The sequence below is a fragment of the Pestalotiopsis fici genome, assembly GCF_000516985.1.
Source record: "Pestalotiopsis fici W106-1 unplaced genomic scaffold PFICI_Scf_13, whole genome shotgun sequence".
Lineage (NCBI taxonomy): Eukaryota > Fungi > Ascomycota > Sordariomycetes > Amphisphaeriales > Sporocadaceae > Pestalotiopsis > Pestalotiopsis fici.
The window spans coordinates 1,165,455-1,192,406 of record NW_006917103.1 but is presented as its reverse complement, the minus strand read 5'-3'; the positions used below and the strand labels follow the sequence as shown (position 1 = coordinate 1,192,406).

Below are 26,952 nucleotides of genomic sequence, written 5' to 3'. Positions count from 1 at the left end.
AAATTGATTTGTTTGCGTGTTGGAGAGTTCCCTGCCAGTCTTGACAATTTTTCATGTGAAGCGATAGATGCGTGGTTTTCTTCACCTGGTGTGCCCAGATGACAAGCTTCCCTTAGCTTCCATGATGCGCATATACGATGAAGAGGCCCATGTCAATCTCGGCAGTAAATTGGACGGGCGGCAATGGAGCCGCAACGTGTTGGGCATGGCGTGGCGTCGTGTCGCATATGCCAACTAATCAGGTCAAGCTTCTTCCCGCATATCTACCCGTTCCCCATGGGGTTGCGCCTAGTCCCGCCGAAATTGGTGCAGAACTTTGGAGAATGGGTTCATTGCGCGGTTCCGGCTCCCCCGCTCAGGTGGACCGAATGGCATGAAAATTTGGGGAAAGGAGGAGGAGAGAACACGCGGTTAACCTCTGGGATCTCGGGACTTTGGGAGCTATCATGTGATTAAACTCTGTTTGCAATCATGACAAACGCTCGGATGATTGGCCCAACCGGTGTCAATGGACCACGAATCCGGCATAGAAGACGGTTCTGCCTTTGAAGCGCACAAATCGGCGTGGTTGTTTCTCGGATCGCGGCCTATTGTCCTGGTTGGATGGCTAGAGGGCCGTATAGTCCAAGGTCTTTTCTTTTTGCCCCCCATGCCATGGTTACATTTTGCTGGCAAATAGCTCCAAATGTACCTGCTTTTTCGAATGGTCCCCAGGCCCACGAATGAGACGGAATCTTTTATTCCACCTCTGATGCCTGCCCCGACCAGTGTCACGAGGCCTTCTTTCATGCGACGCTACAGACTGCCAGTGCTGTTCCCAAAGTTGATGTCTTGGGCCGCTCCAGATGCGCTGGCCTTGATGGCAACAACTATTAACGAAAGGGAATAAGACTCGTCTGGGTTATTATTGGAGCGGAAATGCTAGTCACTCCGCAGTATGCGTTGATTAATTTGGATGATCCAGATCCCGAGTATAGAGACGCCTGTTATAAATAGACGGGGCCAATACGGCTTTTCGGTAACGATTTTCATGGAGTAGTACAGCACACTCGTATCCATTGCTCTTCCAGTGTTCGCGGAACCTCATCTGGGTAAACATGTTCCCTCGATCAAGCCTCAGGCGAACCGGTGCCTACGCACTCGGCCTCGCTGCCACGACTTCTCTCGTGGCTGCTGGACCATGCGACATCTACTCATCAGGAGGTACGCCTTGTGTTGCTGCTCACAGCACAACAAGAGCCTTGTACAGCGCATTCAGCGGCGCCCTCTACCAGGTGAAGCGCGGCTCTGATGGTGCCACCACGACCATTTCGCCAGTCTCTGCCGGTGGCGTCGCAAACGCCGCGGCCCAGGACACCTTTTGCGCCAGCACGACTTGTCTCATCACCATCATCTATGACCAGTCCGGCCGTGGCAACCATCTGACTCAGGCCCCGCCTGGTGGCTTCAGCGGCCCCGAGGCCAATGGATACGACAACCTGGCCAGTGCCATCGGCGCGCCTGTTACCCTGAATGGCGCCAAGGCATACGGTGTCTTCATCTCGCCCGGCACCGGCTACCGCAACAATGCTGTCAGCGGTACGGCCACTGGCGATGCTTCGGAAGGCATGTACGCCGTCCTGGACGGTACCCACTACAACGGTGGCTGCTGCTTCGATTACGGCAATGCCGAGACCAGCAGCACCGACACGGGCAATGGACACATGGAGGCCATCTACTACGGTGACAACACCGTCTGGGGAACCGGCTCGGGCAGCGGCCCGTGGTTCATGGCCGACCTCGAAAACGGTCTGTTCTCGGGTGCCAGCTCTGGTCAGAACACTGCTGACCCTTCGCTCTCTTACCGGTTCCTCACGGCAGCCCTCAAGGGTGGACAGAACGTGTGGGCGCTCCGCGGTGGCAACTCTGCCTCTGGCTCATTGTCAACCTACTACAATGGCGCACGCCCCAGTGCGTCGGGATACAACCCAATGAGCAAGGAGGGTGCCATTATCCTTGGTATCGGCGGCGACAACAGTGTCGGTGCCCAGGGCACATTCTACGAGGGCGTCATGACGACTGGGTACCCGTCCGATGCCACCGAGAACTCGGTGCAGGCCAACATTGTGGCGGCGAAATACGCCACCACGTCGCTGACCAGCGGCCCCGCCCTGACCGTCGGCTCCTCCATCTCGCTCCGGGCCACGACATCCGGCTACACGGACCGCTACCTCGCACACACGGGCGCCACCGTCAACACCCAGGTCGTGACCTCGGCCAGCTCCACTACCCTGAAGCAGCAAGCCAGCTGGAAAGTCCGCACCGGTCTCGGCAACAGTGGATGCTTCTCTTTTGAATCCACCGACACCTCGGGCAGCTACCTCCGCCACTACAACTTTGAGCTCCAGGTCGCCGCCAGCGACGGCACCAAGCAGTTCAACGAGGACGCCACCTTTTGTCCGCACACGGGCCTCAACGGCCAGGGCAACTCGATTCTGGCCTGGGGCTACCCTACTCGCTTCATCCGCCACTACAACAACGTGGGCTACGCGGCGAGCAACGGCGGCGTCCACACGTTTGACTCGGCCACGTCGTTCAACGACGATGTGAGCTGGGTGGTTGGCACCAGCTTTGCCTAGATCAATGTTGTTGGACGAGGACCTACCAAACTGTCAATGGCCCCCAAGCGGCCGCTATCAGCAGCAATATTTATGCATGGTTCATGATTTCTTGACTTATCTTCCCCTTTTGAGTAACAGGTCGACAGTTCAGAGGAGCGGTACGCGCGGTGCCTAATCCGACTGGTATCTTGCTCTCTAATTGGATATAGTTTGCCAAGCTGAAGCCTCAAAAATAGCGCAGTTTCCGGGACCTAGGGGCCACTTGGAGAAGTAGGCGCTATCCAAAAAGAGAACTACGTACACCCAGCATTTGGCGATTGATCAGCGGCAGTGGGGGTGTATTTTGGCCACGATGTATTATTGGAGGCACGGCCAAGGATCGGCAGGTCTCAGTAGTCCTAGATACCAAATAAAGTGACTGCTTGCCGTCATCAGCTCTTGTCTTGCTTTCGCGGTTTACTTGCAATTGTCCAGGTTTCAACAGACGCTTGGGTTGAATCACCATAAACATATTTCAAGATGGACGCTTTGCAAAAAAAGTCAATCATTACTGCCCGTGGGTTCACGTATACTTACTATGTATCCGACCCCGCCCAAGCTTCAAAGGACGCCCCTACTTTGTTCCTGATTCACGGCTTCCCGGATGATGCCCAACTCTGGGATGGAATCGTTTCGAGGCTGCCCCAATACCGCGTCATCGCGCCCGATACGCTCGGGTACGCTGGCACCTCGAAGCCCACGGACCCTGCCGCGTACGAGTTCGGCGCCATGGCCAAGGACCTGGCCGAGATCCTGGACGCTGAGGGCGTCGACAAGGCCGTCACCGCCGGTCACGACTGGGGTTCCGCCGTCGCGCAGCGCTTCTACGTTCACCAGCCCGAGCGGGTGTCGGCCCTGGTGCTGTTGAACGTGGCCTACTCAGGACCGGCTACTGAGCCCTTCGACCTCGAAGCTACCAATGCCTTTTTGGAAAAGACGTTTGGTCGCCCCCTCCTGGCGTACCAGGAGCTGTTGTTAAGCAAGGAGGGGCCAGAGATTATGAGAAAGCACGTCGGCCGCCTGTACGACGGCATGCACGGCGCGCCCCGCGACTTTTTCGGCGAGCTCCTAGGCGTCCGGGGCAACTTTAAGAAATGGCTGCTCAACGAGAACAATGACTGGGACGTCGAGGTTCGCGACTACGCCAAGGACCCCGAGCTCAAGCGCCTCTACGTCGAGAGGCTGCAGCGCGACGGTTTTGAGGCGCCCATTTGTTATTACCGCGGCAACAAGGAGCACATCCAGCATGCCGTGGAAAAGGATATGCCGCGCGAGAGATTCGTGGTCAAGGTGCCGATGCTCTACTTTATCTGCTCCCAGGATGCAGTGTGTCGGCCAGAGGCCATGATCCCCGCCAAGCTTGGCGGGCTCGTGCCGGATCTCGAAGAGGTCACCATTGATTGTTCGCACTGGAGTCCGCTGGAAGCGCCGGGGCCAATTTCTAGTGCTCTTGATGATTTCGTCAAGAGAAAGGTGATTTCCTAAGTGCTCCCAGTAGTGGTGGCTCGGTACATTACATTTCTCGAGATGGTAGAGAACCGTGTACAATTTCGGGTAGCACGGGATACCTAGTTTTAATACCGGCTTGTTTGCACCCTGGTATGGCTAGTCTTCATAAATGAGTCTGACGATGACACATCATTGATAACAAGAGGGAGAAAAAAAAAAATAGTGTCCCTGACACTTGACCAGCCCGACAATGATGCAGCCATGTTTCTAGAAATGATAAAGAAATTTTTATTGACTGTATTCGATGCCATCAATACCAGTCAATAATTGAAATCAAGAGGATGGACATGCAATGAGTTGATCTAGACTTTGGTGGCCTGCAAAATAGCTGTACTCGAGTTTGTGCATTCAAAGCGGGTTGGCTGACTGTACCCCAACTTGACGGACGCGGGCGGTTTTAGTGAGATTGTGTCATGTAAGGCTGCTAGCAGCTTCTGAAGGTTGGTGCCGTGTCAGCTTGCGCTTGAGTGCATTCCAGCAGCACTACGGACTTCTAGTACTTACCCCAGCGTGCTGCGGCCCCCGTCGTTTTGCATGCCCCAAACCCAACAAATTGAACATTATTCATTCAACAACATATCCTCATCTGTCATCCTTCTCATCATATATTTCGCATTATTCTCTTCGTACTATCCTCGATATCAACTTCAAAATCAATTGAAGTGCAACGAACATGCATCCGAAAGTAAGAACAGCCTGCGACAGATGTTACGTGCTGAAAGAGTAAGAGCTTGACTTGTCCTCATTTTCTCCTGATGGAAGGAAGACTGGAGCCCGCTGGCGTGGGGGTCTGGATATCCGTACTGTCTAACTCGACTATGGAAAGGCCAAACCTGTAACCGGCGACCAGCTCAATATTTCTTGATTCCGTCATCATGATCTGCTCATGCTATAAGTTTGATTGCTAATATTCTTTGAATTACAAGACGATGCCAACGTGCAACACCCTCTGCCGAATGTGGGCGATGTGAGCGGCTGGGCTTGGCGTGTTCGACAGTCCGACCTGTCCGGCCGGTCGGCCGCAGAGCACATAAAAAGTACGGGACGGACAAGAGACCACAGCGAACCCAGCCAAAGACGGACCAGATTTTAACCGGCCTCTCTGACCATGATCCGGAAGAAAAGGCGCTACTTTCCTTTCTTCTCGTCCAGCCTGGTTCTCTGGATCATTTCGTCGTCTGTCCAAGCTTCCAGGCTGAGCAACAACACTCACTAGCTGTACAGCTACCAACCCTGCCATTGCTCAAAGATGCATTTCTTGCCTGTGCAGCCACGTTGAAGCACCTACAGTCGGGCAACGCTGATGATCTTGATGCTGAAGCTAGCATTCGCTACATATCGAAGGCTGTAAACGCTCTGCGATCGCTGCCTGCGTCCTGCCTACAGGATGCAGCCGTGTACCATCAAGTGGGCAGTCTTCTTGCTTTCTCCATACACTCATCCATCGGTGCAGGTGTTGCAGAAATCTCCCGTTACTGTCTAAGTGCAGCAAGCTCAATCTACAATGAAGTTGAGTCTGGTGCACATACCGATCCGTGGCAAAGCTTCCTCATTTTACAAGAAACCATGGACTGCATCCTTTACAGACAGAAACCAACAATCAGAATCAACACGTCGGCCTCTTCAGTGGTCGACCGTCGTCTTGGACTCTGTCTTCCATTGTTGCCTCATTACCAGGACCTCTGTGTAATCAGTAATTCAATCCTTTATGCAGCAGACGTCAATGAATTGGCTCGCCTACAAAAGCAGTTGGATGATATCCGCCGTGTTGTGGAACCATGGCAGCCCCCGAATATGGATCAACTTCTGGAACGATTCGAATCTGCGGAAATCGTCCACCTTCTTGCGCAAGCCAAGCTGTATCGACTGGGGGCGCTTCTTCTGGGACACCGCCTGCGATATCCCTTTGGGCAACAAGATGCGCAAGGCCAGATATGGTCCAGGGAAATTTTCATGGAGCTAGAAATGGCAAAACGTGTCACGAAGCGAACCATGCGGTTCGTGACGCTACCATTCGTCATCGCAGCCGTCGAAGCTCAAGGGGAGTTATTGCGCCTTCAAGCGCTCCAGCTTGTCCATGACTGCGTAGACCAGTACGCCCCATCCCTGCAAAAGGTGACTAAAGCATTTTTGTCACGAATCTGGCATGAGAGGGACATGAATCTAACAACTTGTTGGTTCGACTCTACATATAAACCATGTCCAATCTTGAATTCTATCAATGGATCATAGACCTTACAACCAGGCTATGTCGCATACGCTCCCTGAGATGACTCGAGACAATCTACCCTTTCACTAAGCTTTGCTTATGATTGATTAAATCCAGTACCTCCACCACCCTCATAAGGGCCTCGTCTCTGTGCCTGTATCCCACGACCTGAACAGCAACCGGCGCGCGCTTGTACTGATCGGGTCCGGTATCTAAGCAAGGCAAGATCAGTCAAAGTGCCAATACGTGGGATATGAAACATTCACTCACACAGACTGTACATCTCCTTGTCCTCAGCGCCAAATTCGGCGCGGGTCAAGTCATCAGCATGGTCTATATCTGCCACCTCATCTACTGGGATCACCACAGCTGGAAAGTCGAGGTAATTCCATAAACTGGTATATGTCGCCGTTTTCCAGCAATCGAGAGGGAGTGCTGTGTGCTGCGAGGGGGGCATAATGATTGCATCTATCTGGTTATCACAAAATAACTTCAGATATGCTTTGGCAGCCTTGGATCGACGGTCGTTGAGATTGAAGAACCCCTCTAGCGTAGTGCCTGGTACCGACAAAAGGCCAGTCGCCTTAAGGGACGGGATGACTGGTTCGCCTGTTCGCGCGAACTGTTCTTGGTAGTACTGGTCCTGTTAGTTGCCGCCTTGTTTCTACACAACGATGTATGCCCTTCTTACATTATTTCCCAGTAGCATCATATAAGCGACAAGATCCCGGTAGATTTCCAGAACGCTAGGTAGGTCGATTGAAATGGTCTCAACTCCATCAGTGCTGTTGAGAAGATTGACCGCCTTTTGCAACCCCCGTCGTACTGGCGGCGTCGGAGTGTAGATGCCGTCATTCTGTACGACGCCAATTCGAAGCTTGCGCATACTTGGGAGACCTTGCCACGGAAGCGATATTGCGGTGCTGTCATATTTCCAGGTGTCTGCCTGGAGTATCGCTTTGAGGAACAGAGAGCAATCTCGAGCTGAGGTCGCCATGGGTCCGGCTGTGGAACGGACTCCGTCAGTCCCTGGCGGAGTGAGATCCCTGACTCCGCCGTGAGGAATCAACCCTACACTCGGTCTGAACCCATAGATACCGTTGCATAGCGAAGGAATGCGAATACTGCCAGCAATATCCGTCCCAACGCCAAGAATGCTCCCGCGGAGGGCAATGAGAGCGCCCTCACCTCCCGTGCTTCCACCAGCCGTGAGAAGAGTATTGCGAGGATTGAGTGTCCTTCCAAAGACATTGTTGTGACTATCTCCAGTCATTATCGCCTGGGGTAGGTTTGTCTTGCAGTACAAGACAGCTCCTAAATCAATCAGCAGTGCAGCAAGTGCGCTATTGCTCTCTGCCGGCTGATCAACGTAGCAACCGAGGCCAGTGGAGGTGTCATATCCAGCAACGTCAAAACTGTCCTTGAGAGAGATTGGCAATCCAAATAGTGGAGGCAGGGCCTTGGAATCGAGGTTCGAAATGAACTGCCGGTCAAGATCTTTCGCCCGCTCGATGGCTTCGTCAAAGAAGATCTCCGTCAAGCAATTCGTCTGTGATGCGTTCATAATTAGCGATATGCACTGATTTATAAGTTCTTGGCGGACATACCAATTGCTGAGCAAGAGCGGCTCTTTTGCAAAAAGCTACAGTCACTTGCTCGACTGACCAGACTCTAGCCTTGAGCTTTTCGAGAAGAGCAGTCGCGTCGTAGTCGGAAGTGATTTCGATTTCTGTATCGCTCAGCACGCCACAGTGCAGTGGCACGTCCATGAGGTAAGTCATGCCCTCGAAGTTTTCCATTGGGATTCGCCATTGATCCGGGATCTTTTCCCATTGCTGTGCTTTTTTCTCAGCGGCGATCAGCTGGTAGTTTCTATTCGCCGATGGCATTTTCGAGTCTGCGCTATGTCGATGGACACAAAAGACTTGGTTCAGTCACCAGTGATTGCAGTTGGTGGTGTTAGATTATTATTATTTCCCATCCTCACTCTCACTTCTTCTGGTTTCTATTTATCATTGCGCTCTTTTCGGTGTTGGGTCACATTTTGGAAGAATTTGTACACGTCAAAAGCTCCGGCGAGGTCCTGGTTCCGGCTCCGGTTCAGTTCCATTCGGGCTTCGGCTTCAGTAGGAATTGGCGGCGACGCATTGGATAAATAACCTTCTAATTCCTCAGTTCCCACTCAACATTAGCGGCGGCGATTTCAGACAGGCATTAGGTTCGATACTCCATAAAGAACCAAAACTCAACAATCCCATGTGTATGTACTATTGTCATTAAATTCAACAATTCCAGCAGCTCTGAATCCTCCGGTCAATCTTCCGGTTCAACAGGGGCGGGCCAGTAAGCGCGGAACCTTTACATTATTGGTTGTGCTGAGCCGGTTGGGTGGATCCCCTAGATTGTCTATGAGAAATCGGACTGCAGCACCTCAGCCAATGAAGGTGACACAACAGAGGATATACTGTGTAAGTGTGATATTTCTCTCATTTTTCTTACAATCGCCACGTTTTGTCTGAAATCGTCAATTACTTTGATGCATTCAAATGGACTTGAATAGCTGATTGGGATAAACTATTTATAGGTCGGCGTTATGGATATTCTAGATCGCACCATAACGCATTGCATCCGCAGGTAAGCACCAACTGCATTAGCGCTGCAAGATGGACAACCAACGCCTTCGACAGCATGCGGGCGCGTGGCTTTTCTCACGTCTTGACGTATTTCACTTTACTTTGATAGGTAGCAAGTTTGTGCTTCCATACGTGTGTTTATGCTACATATGCTGACTTTGTTTCTTTCGAGTGGCATTAAACCAACTAAAGCTTGAAAGTCAGTGGCTCAAGCCCAGTTTCACCAGTCGTTCAATATGACCTCTCCAACTCGCACATGGCTGATTACAGGCTGTTCCAGTGGCTTTGGTGAGCTTTTCGTCCGACAGCTTCGCGCATCGGGCGACAATGTCATTGCTACAGGACGGAACGCAGCTGCACGACTGGCTCATTTGAGAGACACTGGTGCTAGCATTCTGGACCTCGATGTCTCGGCTCCGCAAGATGTCATTGATGCCAAAATGGCCGAGGCTTGGGACATGTACCCAGGCGGAATCGATGTCGTCATCAACAATGCGGGCTACATTCTAAGCGGTGCTATTGAGGAACTGACGTAGGTCATGGTCCATTGTCATGTCGCCAGGTACTGCTCAAGAATAATAATCGAACTCGTGCTTAGTCAAAAGGACATGGAAGACGCCTTCAAAACCAATTTTCATGGCCCTCTTAATATCACGCGGGCTCTGTTGCCCAAGATCCGCGCCAAGGGCCAGGGAACACTGCTCTATATGAGTTCTCAAGCTGGGTGGCATGCGGACCCTGGAGCAGCGGGTTACTGTGCAACTAAATTTGCACTCGAAGGTAGGACCACCAATAGAACTTGCACACCAAAAGCCAAGCTCACGTATACGGTCAGGTGCTGTCGAGTGCCTGGCCCAGGAACTCGCAATCTTTGCTCCCGGCGTCAAGGTTCTCATCGTCGAGCCCGGATACTTTCGCACCCGCGCCTTTGCCAACATTGACCACGTGCCTCCCCGAAATGGTGACTATGCCGACTTCAACGCTGCGGTACGCGGTGTCGAGGCTGGTATAGTGGGAAAGGAGCCCGGCGATGCAGAGAAAGCCGTATCGATTATTATTGATCTGGTTCGAGGCACTGGCGTTGCGGCGGGAAAGGAGATCCCGCTGCGCATCCCACTGGGGAGTGATGGGTGGTCCAGAATCAAAGCCAAATGTGAGAATACGATCAAGATATGCGATGAGTGGGAGGCAGTTGCGAAGAGCACAGATTTTGGCGCATAGCAAGTATGAAATACAGATTAAGCGAATGCTTTAGAGGGGTATTGAAGGTAAATGTAAACTAGGTAGTGTCGACCCATATCTTATGATATGCATGCGTGGTTAGACAGGAAGTTCATGGTCAATGTGCTCGCTCCAATATTTTCCCCTGAGCTTCATTTTTCACGTCGGTCCCCACAAGCTCACCACTGTGCAGACTCTTTCCACGGTCTTTTACGCTCTTCCATTCGAATAGCAGCGCCGGCACGATACTGAAGGCTGCAATGGCTGTCCCGACGTAGAATGTAGTCGTGATAGCTTTATTGTACTGCAAGAGCACCGCATGCAACAAATCCGCCGGCACATGGGAGCGTAGATCTGTAGCACCAACATGCGCCAACGCTTGAGCCCTCTCCAGCGCCATCAAGGTAGTCAAATTCTTGACGAGCTGCTGAATGAAGACGTTTTCTGCGGCGCACACAAAGACTGCGCCGCCAAGCTGCTGTCCAAAGAACATGAGGGATGCGCCGACTGGTACATCAGTCTCATCGAGCACCACTTGCGCCGCCAATCCCGATTGCTGCATGCCCATGCCCATACCAAAACCTGCCAACGTCTGGTAGCCAATCCACTCGGCATTGGGACTGTCAACGCGCAGCCGCGTCATGAGCCCCGCGCCAATGGACATGAAAATAGAGCATGAGATGATGCACGGTGTGTAATGACCTACTCTGGCCACAAATCCACCAGCCAGAATGCTACTCACGACCAGGCCCAGGATAAATGGCAGATTCCGAATGCCGCTCTGCAATGCGTCGACCCCGTCTATTGCTTGGAACCAGATTGGCAGATAATACCCCATGGACAGCATGACACCGCCGATGCACGCAGAGTACAGGACACCGGCAATGATGGAACGCTGGTGAAGGACATTTATTGGCACCGTTGCTCTTTGTTTCTGCCAATATTGCGACCAGAGCCACGTGATGAAGAGTACACCGAAGAGTACGAGCAGTGCAATAACGCGCTGGTCATTCCACGGATAATCGGTCCCGCCCCACTGCAGCGCCAACAGCAGACAAATGATGGACGGGGCAAAGAGGAAGTTTCCAATGGGATCCAAACGAAGCAGCTTCTGTTTGAGTGACAAACTAGCCTGCTGTGGAGGCGGGAGGTGAAGGAAGAGGGCAATGATCAAGATGGATAGAGCGCCAATCGGGAGATTGACGTAGAAGCACCATCGCCAGGTGAGATGCGGATTCTTGGTAAAGGCGCCGCCAATCAAAGGACCAACCACGGACGATACACCAAATATCGCGCCCAGGAAGCCTTGATACATGGGCCGTTTCTCGAGGGGCGCCATGGGAATCATAATGACAATGGTCCCGGAAAAGACACCGGCAGATCCGCACCCAGCAATCACGCGCCCGAGGATAAAGGCGACGGAGTTTGGCGCTGCTCCACAGACTGCCGACCCGATCTCAAAGAGCATCACGGCCGAGAGAAAGACCACCTTGTTGTCGTAGAACATGTAGAGACGCCCAAAGAGAAGCTGCGTTACACAGCCACTGAGGACATAAGCGCCTCCATACCAACCAATGTCCTGGATTGAATTGAATTCGTCCGTGATGGTGGGGATGGCAGTTGATATGATGATGCGGTCCTACAATGTAGTCAGGCAATCACGAGCACCGAAAAGAAAAGGGCTCATTGGTACATGGGCTCATACTAGTGCTACCAAGAACATGGCCAAATATAGAGCGACCATGATCAGGCCGACAGTTCGCAGAGGGGGATACTGGTCAGACTGTTTGATCTCGTTTTCGCAGTCAGTCTCAATATCTATTTTCTCGAAGCGGTTGAGTTCAGACCTGCCATAGGCGGTCTCAGCTGATCCTGGCTGCCCGTCCATTGATGATGTTTCAATCACTTTTATCGCTGGCGATACCATTTCTCGTTGTTTGAAGCAAAAAGATCTCTGTTGATGATTCCACAGAAATATCTTTTTTTCCTGTCTTGAAGAAAGCGTTACATTTAATAGGTACTTTCATCCTTGTTCAATCTATTTGAAAGGCTCTATAATTGCGGCAAAGTTGCGTTGAATGTCCCGAAAGTTGCGAAAAGCCCGGAAAGCTCCGTGGAAATCCCCGCGCTGCCCATGTACAATTTACCAACATGCTCCAGGTGTCCCGTGAACGTTAGTCTCACTGATTGAATAATCAAGATTAATCCTAACGACGAACGACTAGCAGTGCAGGGTGCCCGGCAAATGATTCTTCCCTATTGTTTCGTCTCACGTAGAATTCATGAAGTCCTGACTCTGCAATACCCCGTCTCCTTGGAGAAAATTGTCCCAAAAGTCCCAGTCTACCATCATCGATGCATCCATGTCAACGTTTGTAAACTGCTGTTTAGCTGCCTCGCTAGTCTTGTCGAGAATGAAGTCGTACTCAGAATCTGCTCTTAGTCGAGAGCGCAATTGTGTAATGATGGGAGGTTTCTGCACCGGCACAATTCCAGTCTCTACTAGACTAGCTTCCCTCGTTTTCCAGGCCTTCAAGACCAGTTTGGAGACTTCCAGGCTCAGTTCACTTGAACCTTCCCCGGAAAGCGTCGGATGATGGCGAAACACGTCGTCAATCAGTCTCCAGGCCTTTTCCACGTCCGGCCCCAGCTTTTGTCGGCGGAGCTCAATCAACATGAAGACAAATGCATCAAGTTGAAAGAAAACATCCGTGTGCCATCCGAAGCTGTCTAGAGATCTGATTGACTTTCCAAGAACGTCGTACTCGACCATTTTAAGACTGTTGAAGAAAAGCATGTCATGTTCCGACTCGGGTATGGACGTGCCGCAGGCGTACTGTGATGGGTGGTGTGCCATGAGCCGCATCTTGCAGAGGGCCGACCGAGCTCCGCCAGACGCCACCAAGTGAAGCGGCGATGCCATGTCACAGTACCGAAGGTATTTAGACTCAATTCGGTCCTCGTACTCGTTGATCAGACGATCCTTCTCCTCAAGCGACATCTCGCGGCTGTAGAGTATCGGTGCGGCCGTGCTCAGGAACCGCCCCAGCTCGTATCGCAAAAGACAGAATATCACCTCGGTAGGGCCATTGTGCACGGCAGGCTCCTCGAGCATGTCCGGGCCGAGGTCTGCGTCGTTGAAGTTTCCCGGCAGCCAGAAGTCGGCGGCGTTGGAGAACTGCTGGGTGCTCTGCGATCCCGCCAGCTGCGCGCCGCGGCCGTCAATCAGCAGGATCTGCCACCATAATCTTCTATGCATCTGTATTTCAAAGATTGACAGGTCGCCCCGCGGAGGGTTTTGATGTAGACCGAGTAACTGGCCCATTCTGACTGCCGTTCCTGAGAGGAGCCATGTGTTCTGGGGATTGCACAAATGACGTGCGGCAATCTGTATAATCTTAAGGGCAAGTTGGGTAAAAGGCTTCTTGAAAGATGTGTCTTACAATGTAGAGCGTGAAAGCTTGCAGCAACATGAAGCTTGGTGTTCTCATAAGTTCAGCCACTTGTAGAGCCTGCTGAGTGGCAAATAGATAACTAGAAAGTAATGTCTTCTGGGGTTTTCCAAAGTTATTCTGACACTCAACATCGCTCATGGACATGACAGCTGCAGTATAGATTGCAAACAGTAGGGCCACTGTTGGACGATCTAGGGTAGCGGGGCCTCTGCCTGCTTCGATGATATACGACTGCATCGTAGGAGCATGTATCACTTTGGAGAGCGGGTTGACATTCTGGAGAAACGATTGCCACAGAATCGAGGCATGTGCTGCCGAAGGATAAAGGTCCTGATAACCACTGTCCCTTGGAGCCGAGCTTAGAAGCAGAGCACTCGCGTCTGAACTAGGGCCCTCCAAAGCCGTCAGTGTCGCGCTGTCTGGGCTCTGCGCCTTTGATGTCATTGGCTCTGTGAACTGTGTCATTTGGATTCGTCAGCATCAACACAAGACATCCGACAGACGCCAAGACGAGAGTCGCGTACCTCATCAGAGAGCCCCTGCCACAAATTTCTATGGGCAGTCATCACCATTAGATAGATGATCACAATCTCTAGGGCGACTCTTACATACTGCCCGAAGCTGGGGACTGGTCCAGATGCACCAGTGACATTGCGATGAACAGCAGCCGGTGATGATATGGACTGTGTGGTGGCACTGTCTGGCACAGCCGGATAACGTCGCCGAGTATACTGTGCCCGCGTACTCGCAACGCATTCCAGGCCCGTCTCAATGCAACTAAACGAGAGATGAGAACAGCATATTAGTATGGTGTAACCTTGCGACGGCTCACATGGGAGAAAAGTTACCTTGAACATGGCAATTCCCGGTTACAGCGGACCTTGCGCTTCTTGCAAGCTATGCATGAATAACGATGCTTTGACAGCGACGGCGGGCCAGCATTCCCCTTGGCATGAGTCGCATCGTGGCCGATTGCGCCAGAGTTTGGAGAGGGGTGGTATTTGCGGCTAAGGGGTTGTGGGACATCGCCAACAGCCAGATAACCGGAATGTGCCAACTTAGAAAATCAGATTTGATGAGGCGATATTCCGTGGTAGTGTGACATCTCCCATCAGCATGCAGACCGCCTGGTCGTCGTGGCTCTGAGAACGCGGCTGGTCAGCTGAGGAAACCCTCTGACAAACCGGGACTTGACAGCCACCATTGTGCTGTGCCGCTTCCTCAAGGGTTCTCGTGCATATGCGGGTTCGATCCCTCAATTCTGGTTGCTTCATTGCCGGCACTAGGCAGCACATAATTCTCGTAATAATTGTCTTGCGACCTTGATTATCGTCTATTCTTGCACTTCTATGATGGAGCTGGGAGAACTCTCTCTATCGTATGTCATTCCTCAGGTCTAGTCCCATCGCAGCCCTCATCACGTTCAAGGGATTACCCAGACTGTATATTAGTGTGAGTGTTGGGCTTGGAAAATACAGACTCTGGCCGAACTCCTGAGCTTTTAAAGAAGCGAAATTCTTGATACGATACCACGGCTGTCCAAAGTGCGAGCATCCTAGTGCACGATTCAGTCTCAGTAAAGACAGCAAGCTGGCAGGTTGGCCGCATTGTCAACACTTACATGAGAGCTACAGCCAGCAATACTATAATCCAGCTCAATCCACAGCTGGCCCCTTGGCAGAAAGTGGATATGCCCATAAATGTGACGATGATCACCACAAACCAAAAGAGGATTTCCATGAAATTCAAGACAGAGTACGCCTTGAGGCTCGCCCATTTCTTGTATCGTTGTACATGGGTGGTCACGAGTTGGTACGTGATAACAACAAAGGTTTTGATGCCCTAACAGCGTTTAGTACACAAATCTAGGACCTGCGTTTGGAACTTGTTACCATAACGATCCCAATGGTGTCTGCCCTCGTCGTGGGAATGCCTTTTGGCTTGACGGCTACGCGTGTGCCCGAGAGGATAATCATGAGCACAACTAGTAAAAGCTGGACAATATGGACTTTCTTCTTGTGGTGACCATCAAAATAGGAGCTGCCAAGGAAACTGCGCACATTGTCCATCCAGAGGCGAAGTCGGTCCATGTTGTCACAGGCGTGATTAAACTGGCTGATATTATGAGAAGTTGTGTGGTCAAGAGATCAAGAGTAAAGTTGAATGTTTGCTATGAACAAAATGATTTATCTGTGCTCAAAAATCAATTGGTATAAATAACGACCGGCATTCTAAAGAATCTGAGGAAAAACAAACCAGTCTAGGCTGCAGTATTTCCAAAAAGCTTGAGATCACCATTTTACTACATGTGGAACAAGTGAAACTGACGAAATGCGACAAACGCGATGGATGCGAAGAACGCGACAAACCCGAAAATCCCGAGAATGGGCAATGCTATCCGCTATCGTCCATATTAACCTTAACAGTTAGGCTAGCTGAAACTTGGATAATGGCAGCGCTAAAAACATGAATACTCTCTTCCGCATACCCATCAAGGATGTCATTTGTTCGGGAAGGCAAAAGCTTTCTTGACTGTTCAAAACGCCACGGATTTGGGTATGCCTATCGGGAAGTAAATTCAACCAAAAGAACAGTTTAAGAATCAATATGCAGACCGCTGCTCATATGATTGACCCTCGACCAGAAAAGGCTTGGTATAACCACTTTGTACTGCTTGATCTACCACCAAGGAAAACCCAGCGAGCTTTGCACCAATCGACTCCAGGGACCACAGGGTCAGCGCAACATAATTCTCGCCATTATAGTCGAGAATACCTTCGGGGACTGGGAACGAGACCTGAGGACCGATATTGTTCACTGTCACGAATTAGATGCCGTCACGAGGGCACACGGAGCGGGAGCTAAGAAGTCTTACCATATTCACCAAACTGCCAACCGTTGACGAAAAGCTGGACTCGATATGCCTCGGGCTGAGTGCCATTCAATTCTTGTGATGCGTTTGTGAAGACAAACGACATGGGGGCGTCATAACCAGCAGGGACATTCATTTCAAATGTAGTGGCATAGAACCCAACACCTGCATTTACCTCACCATCGGCAATGGGCGATCTTGTTTGCATATCAAGAATAGGCGCACCGGGTAGATGATATCCTTGGCGTTCTGCAAACAGAGCCCCTTCATTGCGTGGGCCACGACTGAGATCGAGATAGTCTTCTCCACCAATATTTCCCGTCATCTTCCAGGTAATGTCAGATTGTGATGCGTGACCTGAGAGCGAATAGTCAAGAATTCCACGTGGCTCCTTGATGCCCTCGGCGCCAATAAATGTGACTTCGGTGAGACCCATATGGTCGATCAAAACCGTAATGACGTAATTGCCTATGGGTTGGAGAGCAGAGTTGAGGACAAATGTCTGGTTATGGATGGCTTCATTCGGATCACCTGCCCAGGATCCCAAATATGTCGAGTTCAACCATGCAGAGTGCCCAAACGCGTTGCCGCCTGAAATGGAAAGGAATAAGCTAGACTCATTGCCCGTCGCCTCAAAGTGGCCACGGTAAATCAGCGAGCCACTGTGGAACCCGTAATCGCTTGCATACAAGGAAGTTGGTGTGGTGAGAGACCGAGTGTTGTTGGTAGTGGTCTTATTGAGAAGGGGCCAGGAACAGTCGTCATAGCTGTCCGTGGTTTCGGGCAGGGAGTCAATATGCTTCCATTCCAGTGCTCCAAAGTCAGGCAGAATGATCTCTGGCTCATAGTACTTGACGGTGCCAGTCAAGCGGCCTTGCACGTATCGCGTGTCATTTACTTGATGACCATTGAAAAATAACGTTGCACCGCAGCTCAGAGGCGCTGCAATGACTTCAATCGTAGTCGTTTGATTGACATCTCCACACAAATGCAACGAGTTCTCCGAGACTGTGGCGTTTCGCAAGAGGTATCCGGCCTTGACGATAACTGACGCATCTGTATCATTGACTCGAGATGCCGAGACAAACTTGCCTACTGGGTCTGGCTTGGGCAAATCAAGAATCCAGTATCGGTAGGCACTGTTCCTCCAGAGCAGGTGCACTTCCAGACCTCGGCCGAAATGCACAACGCGGCGTGACGATTGGACGTCCCATTGCACAACTGTAGACCCGGAAAGATGCGCAGACCGAATACCGTCGCCTTCCACACTGGTTGGAACGCCTGACGAGGAGGATAGAGCAAACTCGTGCGTTTCGCCCATTCCACCATACATGATGAGCACTGTCTTTGAAGTCGACTTTTTCCATGTGAGAATTTCTGCAGATGAATAGTCCAGTTTTATGCCACCAACATCGTAGTCGACTACGTGGATCTTGGAATCGCGCCCTGGTAGCGACAGAGAGCCTCCCATCTGGGGAATCGTCAAGTTTCGACCACTAGAAGTTATGCGAAGGGTGTAGTTGACAGTAGAATGGGTAGTCCAGTCACTATGCCGGACAATGTAAAAGGCCCCGTCCTCTTCTGTCGCAGCCAGCTCGGTAGTAACGAGATCACTGGTATCGGTAAAGATGCCAAAGGTTCCCTCCGAAGGAGCTGACGTTAAGTAGGCAGGAGAGACCTGGAGAAAGTTTGCTTGCAGTTTCAACTCGCTGTATTTCTCTCGGGTCACTTGACGCTTCTCGTTGATGGCAGCGCCAACGTCGTAAGAGGTGTATCCCAAAGGATGGCCAAGATTCCCCCAATTCGTGCCTCCAAACATCTATTTAGTCGTTAGTGGCATGTCAACCACACGATCCTGATCTCGATCAAACTGACCATGTACAAGTTGAGTATAGTCGTGCGAAAAGCGTATACAACTTTATAAAATACTCTTTCAAATTCGTTATTGAGCAAGGCAGCACATGAGTCAATGCCAGCTCCACCCCTACCAAAGTGTCAGCCAAAACATAAAAAAGACATTATGAATACCTGCCATGGCTCAGCCGTCCCTCCTTGAAATTCCACAATTGAGAATGGCGTGCTAGGACTCATTTGCTCGTGGATCGTAAAGTTGGTCGCCAGCGTAGGAAAAATGGCGTTTTCTCTGTCCCAATTCGAAGGGTCGAAACCTAAAGTAGAAAACATCATGTCAGTCCCCGAACAGTCTCTTGATATCTTTGTCGTCTCACATGCTCCACCCCATCCCAGTGGATATCCGTCAAACCCATAAATATCCCCGGCGCCAACACCAGAACCAGGCGCAAAATTGCCAATCGGGAAAGCATCATTAATCAAAAAGGGGAGCACTATGCCGGCCTCTCGCCACATGGCCTCCACGTCGGCCATGTAGTAGTGATTGAGGCAGGTGCTCAGCTCTCCGAGGTCGCCGATTGAGCCAAGGTCGGCACCGGCAAGGGCCGCAGCACAGATGGTGTACTCGTTCTCAGGTTGAAACAGTATGATTGGCCCGCCATTGGTGATTTGGGCTTTACTGATGATGGCGCCGATATTGGTGATGTAATTCTGAGTCGCGTCCAGCCAGTCAGTAGCATTTGTCCTGATGGGACCCTTGAGGCGAGAAGTCCATCCCGGGTAGCCTCCTCCCGAGACCTCTGAGTTGATATAAGGCCCGGGCCGGGCTAGCAGATAGATACCCGCCTGGGTCGCAGCATCAAAGAAGCCCTCGAGCGCAAACACTCCGTCTGCACGAAATTCTCCGGGTGTTCCTTCGAGCAGCGCCCAGTTGACGTAGAAGGACACGCCAGAAAATCCAATGGCTTTGATCTTTTGAAAAACATCTAGCCAGAGGCCTGGAGAGGGTAATCTAAAGGGGTGAAACTCTGCCGACAAGAACAAAACTCGTTCACCACGAACCATGATGGAGTACTGGTCCCAGGTCACGATATCCTGGAGGAGCTCATTTGTACTTTGCTCAACCCTTGGCAGGTTGCTAAAGGCCAAGGTCGCATTGAAATATAGCAGCGCAAACAGGGCTACCTGCTGGAACTGGCGCAGGAGTACCATCTTGACTGCTCAGTAATGATCAGCATGAAGAGCCCGAGCTCATTTGCGTGTTCGGCATGTTTCTCTATTTTATAGATCCTGTTTATACTACTATTGGATAATGCTCTTTACCTTGGACATTGATTGCTCGGGGATATCTAGCACGAGACCTAAATTACGCTTTGCAGCATTGCTCGTTCCGACTCGCCTTGTACATGGAGACAGGATCCACTCTTTCGCAATACTTCTCGGATTTCTCGCATTCCAACCGATATTGTGAAGGCTCCCGGAACTTCCGGTGCCGATCTTTGCGGGGTATGCAGAATAATTGCCGGTATCCTGGCATGCTCTAGGTCACTCCAATATCATAGTGGCATTGTTTATTCTCGGGTGGGACTCTAATTGGTGCGGCTTGGACTTCAAGCCTATTAGTAATTGTTGCTGTTTATGGCCAATGTCACTAGTGTCTATGATATCTCACTCGGACAGAGAACACATCCAGCCTTGGCCGTGGTGGTGCAGTCGGCGCTCCTGTGTGTCTACTAATCCATGCATTTCGACAATAATCCCAGTATATTCAAGACAGTGCACCACGACGGGGTGGATTAATTGTATGCTTCTCTGCTTTAGAACGAAGTCAACTACTCAGCTAGGAAATGTACTTTATAGAGTACGTGAGCTACTTTTAACACGCTTATATAGCTTCCAAGTATGCTGAAGAGGACTCAAAGAATGCGCAACGGTTGTTGTCATCCGGATCGTCAATCCTTGTGGTGCTTGCGGGGTCAGTACTATTTCGGAGAACCAATATCTTCTTGTTGTCAGTTTTTGTTTCAAGATATCTTCGCCATATTGGTCTAACTCTCCGCTCATCATCTGCAGGACCCTCGTTTGGATCTGCATATATAGTGAATGTGATGAAGTAAGTTCTCAATAGGGCAGCCAACTTCTCGTTTCCGGGCAAGGTGATGGGGCCGTGCGTAATCTCGCCAGAAGCTGTTTCGAGGAAATGATTAGCCGTGAATTGTTACCTAGTAGATATATAAGTTTCGGAGAGGCTCACCATTAACAGTATCCGAGAACAAAAATGGATGCGTTGCGCCATGAATTTGACTGCCTGCATCGAAGATCATTTTGAATGTATCCAAGCCCCTTCGAGAGACCGCCGACGCGATGAACCTGGTAGGACAGTTTACAAACGCTTCGCCGAGGAGCGATTCTAGACGAGCGAACTCGTCGCTGAAACTAATGTTGCTACCAGTAGCCTTTCGAAGAGCTGAAACAAAGTCCAAAGCTTCGACAACACTCTTGTTAAACATGGTAGTTGGATAGTTTTTCAAGGCGTCAGTAACAAAGGACTTGTTACGCCACAATATCTCGAGGTCCGTTGCCACCTCGGCCTCTGTGGTCATGGAGACATTTGAGGCCTCAAACCCCTCATCGCGAGCATGATTAATCATGATAGGTATGTTTAGCACATGGTTTTCTTTGAACGCCTGCATCGGATGTTCTGGGATAACCTTTCCGTCCATAGCCGGACCCCAGTAATAAGTCCCATAGGCGAAGTCCCCGTCGTTATAGCTGATATTGTACGAACTTTCTGTAGCAAGCTTGATGGCTGATATGGGTGCTTTTCGCAAGCAGTCCAATGTTGAGCAGTCGGCTTCTCTAAGGAACAGCTGATATTGCTTGTTCAATTGATCCTTGTTCATCATGGGGGACCACCATGGGGATTCTGTTCGCTAAAGGTTAGCGCATCTGACTGTTCTCACGAGTGTTTGGAAGGCAGAATTACCCATTATTGCAGCACGAAATGGGAAGCCTGTCGGATCTCTAAAGTCAAACCCGTTAAACCCTCCAGTTTCCATCCAAGTCAAGCTCGACCCAGCAATAGTATTCTTCATGTCGGGCCAAGGCAAGTCTGATCTCTTTTTCAGCATCATCTGAAATCCGGCTGAAGCTCCACCGGCACTTTCCCCGATGACGGTGATCTTCTCAGGATCGCCACCAAAGAACTCAATATTTTTACGAACCCAGTCCAAGGCAGCTCTCTGGTCGAGAAGCCCGACATTCCAAGACCCGCTCGCGGCAACCTCATCGCCAGCAAGAAAGCCAAGGGGCCCAAGGCGGTACTGGATGGCGACATAGATGAGTTTTCCGTTTGCTTGGTAAACAAGGCTCGCACCAGGAGACGAGGACGTGTTGCCGCTAACGTATCCTATCAGATTACTTAGCAAAATGATGATGATTATTTTCGAGGTTTGGGGGTTACCGACCTCCTCCGTGAATCTGAACCATGACGGGGAGCTTTTCAGACGCTGGGTTTTTGGGTGCCAAGATGTCGAGCCGCAGACAGTCCTCTGCCTCGGTTGTGAGCGAATCGAAGGCAGATTCTGTTGACCAGGGCGGAAAACTCTGAATACATTGTGGACCTCGATTGCTGGCATCATAAAATAAAAACTCTTCCGTCAGCTCCGAACCTGTGTCCTTGACCACTGGTGGTCTCCATCTCAAGTCTCCAATGGGTGGGTGCGCGTAAGGAATTCCGTAGAATGAGATGATTCTGTGCCGCAGTCGTAGGTCAGGATTTCTATGATCACGAAATATCTGAATGGTGGATTACTCACTTTGCAGTTTCATTGACCACGCCTCGATACACGTAGTTGCCAGCGAATACAGTCTTTTGTTGACCGTTTACGCAAGGCAGAAAGGTGGCGATCGTAAAGATCAGCGACAAAAGCATTGAGATGTGCATGGTAGCTATTTAGCCGACTGGCCAAGATACTATGATAAGACGTTGAATGTGATTGTATTGGCAACCTTGCGAAGACAACGAGAAACCATACAAAGCCCACGGACGGTAGAATGCATGGGAGTAGAGAAAAGAGGATGCAGGGGGGAGACTTGGCTGCTTTTATCATCCTACACAAGCATAGGTCATCACGGAGACCTGGCTGGTCTTTCCCAGGTACACCCCAACAAATGTCGCCGATGGGCAGGAGAAAGGCTGCCTTAGGTTTGATCTGGACGTGACTGCAAGGTACCAGGTCGGTGTCACAAGGCAGTCATTTCATGGTAGGCGCCGACTTACTTTTTCGGCACCAACATGTAGGGTACCATATCAACAAGGTAAAACATTGTTTTCTACCTAGTAGGTATTTGATATGGAGCGAAGGTTTTGGCTAAAGAATTAAGAAAGAACCCTTGCGGCATCTGAGCTTACCTAATATTTCGACTGCCTCTTTTTTTCATATCGAAACAAGGACCAAGTTGCCTCTGTCATGTGACAGTTGATGAGTCAATCTGCATATCATCAGTCATACCCCTGGCATTAACCTAAGATTTATTCTTGAGTATTTCTTCTGTATTTCCTGCGGCCAAGAAAACACGGCTGAAGTATGGGCCTCAATCTCTGCCCATACCGCCACCATGGGGCAAACCTCGGCGCGGACTACGACTAGGTTCATTGCCGCTTGGCCGGGTCGCCGCGCCTGAGCATCGCGTCAATACGGCGCGAGTGTTCAATAGAAACACACGGCACACACTCAAGTACGGAGCTACCTTGCTGTCACCTCGGTGGTCAATCCACGTAACAATCTCCGAAAACCTTCCGCCAATTTGGGTGCCAAACTTCCAAGTGTGCGAATAGTCATCCGTCCCCGTCCCAATGAAGCGGCCCCACACTTGTGCCTGGATTGGACTGGGGCGGATGTTGTTGCCGTCTGGGGTAATGGGATTGGGGGATTCGGCAACCCGAGAATCTCGCGTTATTCGGCTTCAGACCGATGATCGCCCTTCCGGTGCAACCATTCGTTTGTTGATATTTATTAAGCGGCCAGGTGCATGCAAGGATAGAGAGGGGACATGTCCCTGTTCAGCCACTCTCGTCGCCAGCTAACCCGTGCGATGGCCTCTCTTAGCCCGAGCCCGCTTCCTTAGTACTACTATGGTATACTTCATTGGACACTCTGATCATCGCGCAGTTGGCATCAAGCTCTTGGTAGCACTATAAATACAATCGCTTGTAGATACAGCCCAGACATGCATTTGCACAATGTCACGACTTTGGTACGTTACCTAGTGGAACATCTCTATTTTCTAATAATGAAGAGGCTTGCTTCTGGAGCCTCCTGGCTCTGCATCATTGTTCCTTTTTGCCAATGTCTCGTCGACTACCAGCTCAGTGCCGCCGTCAATCCTGGAACCTTTGCCACCCCTACCGCCAATGTTCGGCCGAGGTTTCGGTATTGGCTGCCGGATGCCAGTGTCGATGTCGACACTGTGGTAGCTGACATTGCGGCTAGCGGTTCGCTTGGTGCGGGAGGCATCGAACTGCTTCCGTTCTTCGAATATGGAGGACAAATTGGATCTCAACCTGCCGGTGCGGATTGGTCTACGTACAATTTTGGTACGGTCCCCTATCGAAATCTCTTTGCCGCAGCTCTCAGCGCCCACGAAAAACATGGTCTCGTGATGGATTTTGCACTGGGTCCGAATCAAGGACAAGGCGTTCCTGCAAATCAAAACAATACTGGTTTGCAATGGGATCTGGTAAGAATAATCCCTCTGCATGCTGAATTCTGTACTCAACAGTTCAGGTGCCCTTCACAGCCGAAGTACCAGACAATGGGTCCTTCGTAGGTCTTATCCCAGGTTGGGGAACTGGCGAGCTGGTGTCTTTTGCTACAGCTCGTGTTACTTCAAACAAAACAATCACGTTCGAGGCGACTGGCTTGCTTGGAATCGAAAACGTGACGTATGACCAATATGTTCTATCGTCGGGCAGTTTATTGGACCAAACGGCTCAGGTATCTGCCAACGGTACCGTCCAGATCTCCTTGCAAGGAAAAGAGGACGGACAACATTATCGGATTTTCAGCTTCTATCAGAAACTATCTGGAAACAAGAATCTACAATTTAACAATACGTCTAACGGATCCATCTTTGACGAAGGTTCCTATGTCGTGGATCATTTTGATGCAAAGGGTGCAGATACAATCATTCAATTTTGGGAAGAGCACATACTGGTTGATGGCATTCGGGAGCAGCTACAGAATAGTGGGCACTATGGTAAGCTTGTTTCTACTCATTATGATAATGCCAGTCGCACCCTCATTGCGCTGCGCTTCTTTTTGAACATAGGATTTACATTGGTACAGCATGGGAAGATAGTCTCGAAATTCTGTCAAATGTTTCGTGGTCGCGCTCCTTGCCATCGAGGTTTCAAGAATTGTTTGGTTATGACATCAAACCTTTCCTGCCCCTTCTAGCATTTCGAGACAACAATATTGGACTCCAGCCCACGGAGCCAGGATCTTTTGAATGCATCTTGGATACCGATGACCAAGGCGTGGGATACATCAATGACTTTCGCGCAACGCTGGCGGCGGGTTACCAGGAGTACATCTCTACACTGACGGACTGGACTCATAGACTTGGTGTCTCGCTATCCCTCCAGCCGGCGTATGGCCTCCCAATGGATATGCAGACAGTCATCCCAGACGTCGATGCGCCAGAGTGTGAAAGTTTGTCGTTCCTCGATTCGATTGATCTATACCGCAAGTTTGCCGGCCCTGCCAACCTTGCCGGGAGACAAGTCATTTCCAACGAACTAGGCGCCGTGAAAAGTTCCGCATTCCGATACCATCTCCCTGAACTTTTGTTTTCGGCCAACCGTGGTTTTGCAGCTGGGGTGAATCAATATGTAATCCATGGACAGGCATTTTCCGGCAATTACTACCAAACGACCTGGCCGGGACATGTAGCTTTCGATTATCACTTTTCCGAGCCGTGGTCACCGCGCGAGCCTGTCTGGGAGCACGGCTTTGAGGAGACTCTGAACTACATGGCAAGAGTGCAGCACGTGCAACAGTCGGGTGTTCCTAAGATTGATGTGGCAATATACAACAAGGAGTCGGCAACAAGCTTGCAGACCGTATATGAGTTGCCTGAACTGATTGAAAGAGGTATGTCACGCCCGTCGCAATAAGATTCGCGAGCGCTTGCTAACTATGAGCAGGGTGGAATTACAATTACTTATCACCGGAGAACTTGGAACTGCCTCAAGCCGTAGTAGAAAATGGTGTCCTGGCTCCAGAGGGCCCTGCGTGGAAGGCTCTTGTTGTTCAGAGCGGGTCTAATCTCACTCTAAGTGCCATCGCGACACTACAAAGCTTCGCTGAATCTGGTCTGCCCATATTATTTGTTGGAGCACCACCGAAGCTCTATCCAACAGCGAGTAAAGCATCGAATGTTACTGTTTTCGAAGAACATCTTGCTGTCCTCGAGGCCACCGAAGGGGTCTATACAATCAATGAGGACCAGCTCGCCGACCAACTATCCACACTCGGCTTGTGTCCTAAGGTTTCCACCAACACCAATGGTACCTGGTACACGACATGGCGAGAAACAACAGAGGGTGGATATGCGCTTATATATGCCGACTTGATCGCGAGCTCCGGCAACGTTACCGTCGCGGACACTCGGACACCCTACTACCTCAATCCTTGGACAGGGACCCAGTCCCCGGTTCTTGTGTATGAACAGGACTTGACTTCTACCACGATTCCCCTTGAGCTGGCTGGGAATCAGACGGCAATAATCCTTTTTACTGACTCGAACAATACCTGTAGTGTACCCGCCTACCACGTTACCTCTGCACCAGCCGGCGTCATTGGCGCTGACTTCACTCTGAGTGGCGGCCTCGGCGTGCATGTGACAACCACCGTCAATGATGGAGAAGCAGTCCTATCAAACAATGCTGTTTGTTCTATAGATGGCTCGGGCGTTCCAGCAGCGTTTGAGTTGACGGAGTGGGAGCTTATCGCGGAACATTGGGAGGCCCCTTCAAACATTTCCAACGTGGAGCAACCCATGACAAAATTCAATACGACACACTCCTTGTCAGTGCTCACTTCGTGGCTAGACATTCCAGCACTAGTAAATACTTCTGGGATTGGATATTATACCTCGACTTTCATGTGGCCAACCGACACGACCAACACCACTGCCAGTACACTGGGAGCCTACATCTCATTTGACAACGTGCTGCACTCATTGCGCGTGCAAGTCAATGGCAACCAGATACCTCCCCTGGACATCACTCATGCAAGAGCAGACATTTCCGCATACCTTCAGCCTGGGAATAATACCGTGACAGCAGTGGTACCGACGACTTGGTGGAACTATCTGAAAACGATCCTTGACACACTGGAGAGCTCGGGACTGCTTCCCTTGCCACTTGTCCTCGAGGCAGTAGCTGGACAGCCTCTTCCAGGCGCGAGCGACGAGGGCCTGATGCCGGGGGTTCATATCACCCCGTTCAAACGAGTGGTTTGCTGAACTAAGCGTGGGGAAATGCGTTGGTGAAATA

At 50.8% G+C, this 26,952-nt stretch overlaps 10 protein-coding genes across 10 annotated transcripts; 5 read left to right on the top strand and 5 right to left on the bottom strand.

Moving 5' to 3' along the window:
* Window positions 1-1,097: 1,097 nt before the first annotated feature.
* Window positions 1,098-2,618, top strand: PFICI_14791 (alpha-N-arabinofuranosidase B; the record flags this gene model as incomplete). Its single annotated transcript, XM_007843372.1, has 1 exon — window positions 1,098-2,618. The coding sequence occupies one exon, from the start codon at window positions 1,098-1,100 to the stop codon at window positions 2,616-2,618; it is 1,521 nt and encodes a 506-aa protein (XP_007841563.1).
* Window positions 2,619-3,119: 501 nt separating this feature from the next.
* On the top strand, window positions 3,120-4,124 carry PFICI_14790 (uncharacterized protein; the record flags this gene model as incomplete). Its single annotated transcript, XM_007843371.1, has 1 exon — window positions 3,120-4,124. The coding sequence occupies one exon, from the start codon at window positions 3,120-3,122 to the stop codon at window positions 4,122-4,124; it is 1,005 nt and encodes a 334-aa protein (XP_007841562.1).
* A 697-nt stretch (window positions 4,125-4,821) lies between these two features.
* On the top strand, window positions 4,822-6,380 carry PFICI_14789 (uncharacterized protein; the record flags this gene model as incomplete). Its single annotated transcript, XM_007843370.1, has 2 exons — window positions 4,822-4,871; window positions 5,075-6,380. 2 exons carry the CDS (start codon window positions 4,822-4,824, stop codon window positions 6,378-6,380), a joined length of 1,356 nt encoding a protein of 451 aa, XP_007841561.1.
* A 52-nt stretch (window positions 6,381-6,432) lies between these two features.
* On the bottom strand, window positions 6,433-8,246 carry PFICI_14788 (uncharacterized protein; the record flags this gene model as incomplete). Its single annotated transcript, XM_007843369.1, has 4 exons — window positions 6,433-6,569; window positions 6,628-6,994; window positions 7,049-7,906; window positions 7,965-8,246. The coding sequence occupies 4 exons, from the start codon at window positions 8,244-8,246 to the stop codon at window positions 6,433-6,435; spliced, it is 1,644 nt and encodes a 547-aa protein (XP_007841560.1).
* Window positions 8,247-9,226: 980 nt separating this feature from the next.
* Window positions 9,227-10,211, top strand: PFICI_14787 (uncharacterized protein; the record flags this gene model as incomplete). Its single annotated transcript, XM_007843368.1, has 3 exons — window positions 9,227-9,522; window positions 9,589-9,770; window positions 9,826-10,211. 3 exons carry the CDS (start codon window positions 9,227-9,229, stop codon window positions 10,209-10,211), a joined length of 864 nt encoding a protein of 287 aa, XP_007841559.1.
* Window positions 10,212-10,329: 118 nt separating this feature from the next.
* PFICI_14786 (uncharacterized protein) lies at window positions 10,330-12,099 on the bottom strand (the record flags this gene model as incomplete). Its single annotated transcript, XM_007843367.1, has 2 exons — window positions 10,330-11,850; window positions 11,917-12,099. 2 exons carry the CDS (start codon window positions 12,097-12,099, stop codon window positions 10,330-10,332), a joined length of 1,704 nt encoding a protein of 567 aa, XP_007841558.1.
* A 381-nt stretch (window positions 12,100-12,480) lies between these two features.
* On the bottom strand, window positions 12,481-15,756 carry PFICI_14785 (uncharacterized protein; the record flags this gene model as incomplete). Its single annotated transcript, XM_007843366.1, has 5 exons — window positions 12,481-13,599; window positions 13,655-14,085; window positions 14,166-14,443; window positions 15,288-15,508; window positions 15,559-15,756. 5 exons carry the CDS (start codon window positions 15,754-15,756, stop codon window positions 12,481-12,483), a joined length of 2,247 nt encoding a protein of 748 aa, XP_007841557.1.
* Window positions 15,757-16,268: 512 nt separating this feature from the next.
* Window positions 16,269-19,601, bottom strand: PFICI_14784 (uncharacterized protein; the record flags this gene model as incomplete). Its single annotated transcript, XM_007843365.1, has 5 exons — window positions 16,269-16,483; window positions 16,542-18,357; window positions 18,414-18,522; window positions 18,556-18,706; window positions 18,767-19,601. The coding sequence occupies 5 exons, from the start codon at window positions 19,599-19,601 to the stop codon at window positions 16,269-16,271; spliced, it is 3,126 nt and encodes a 1,041-aa protein (XP_007841556.1).
* Window positions 19,602-20,274: 673 nt separating this feature from the next.
* PFICI_14783 (uncharacterized protein) lies at window positions 20,275-22,335 on the bottom strand (the record flags this gene model as incomplete). Its single annotated transcript, XM_007843364.1, has 5 exons — window positions 20,275-20,576; window positions 20,644-21,315; window positions 21,376-21,798; window positions 21,857-22,143; window positions 22,208-22,335. The coding sequence occupies 5 exons, from the start codon at window positions 22,333-22,335 to the stop codon at window positions 20,275-20,277; spliced, it is 1,812 nt and encodes a 603-aa protein (XP_007841555.1).
* Window positions 22,336-23,684: 1,349 nt separating this feature from the next.
* PFICI_14782 (uncharacterized protein) lies at window positions 23,685-26,921 on the top strand (the record flags this gene model as incomplete). The annotated part of the gene is made up of 4 exons (XM_007843363.1): window positions 23,685-24,131; window positions 24,179-24,650; window positions 24,740-25,546; window positions 25,600-26,921. The coding sequence occupies 4 exons, from the start codon at window positions 23,685-23,687 to the stop codon at window positions 26,919-26,921; spliced, it is 3,048 nt and encodes a 1,015-aa protein (XP_007841554.1).
* Between the last annotated feature and the right edge of the window lie 31 nt (window positions 26,922-26,952).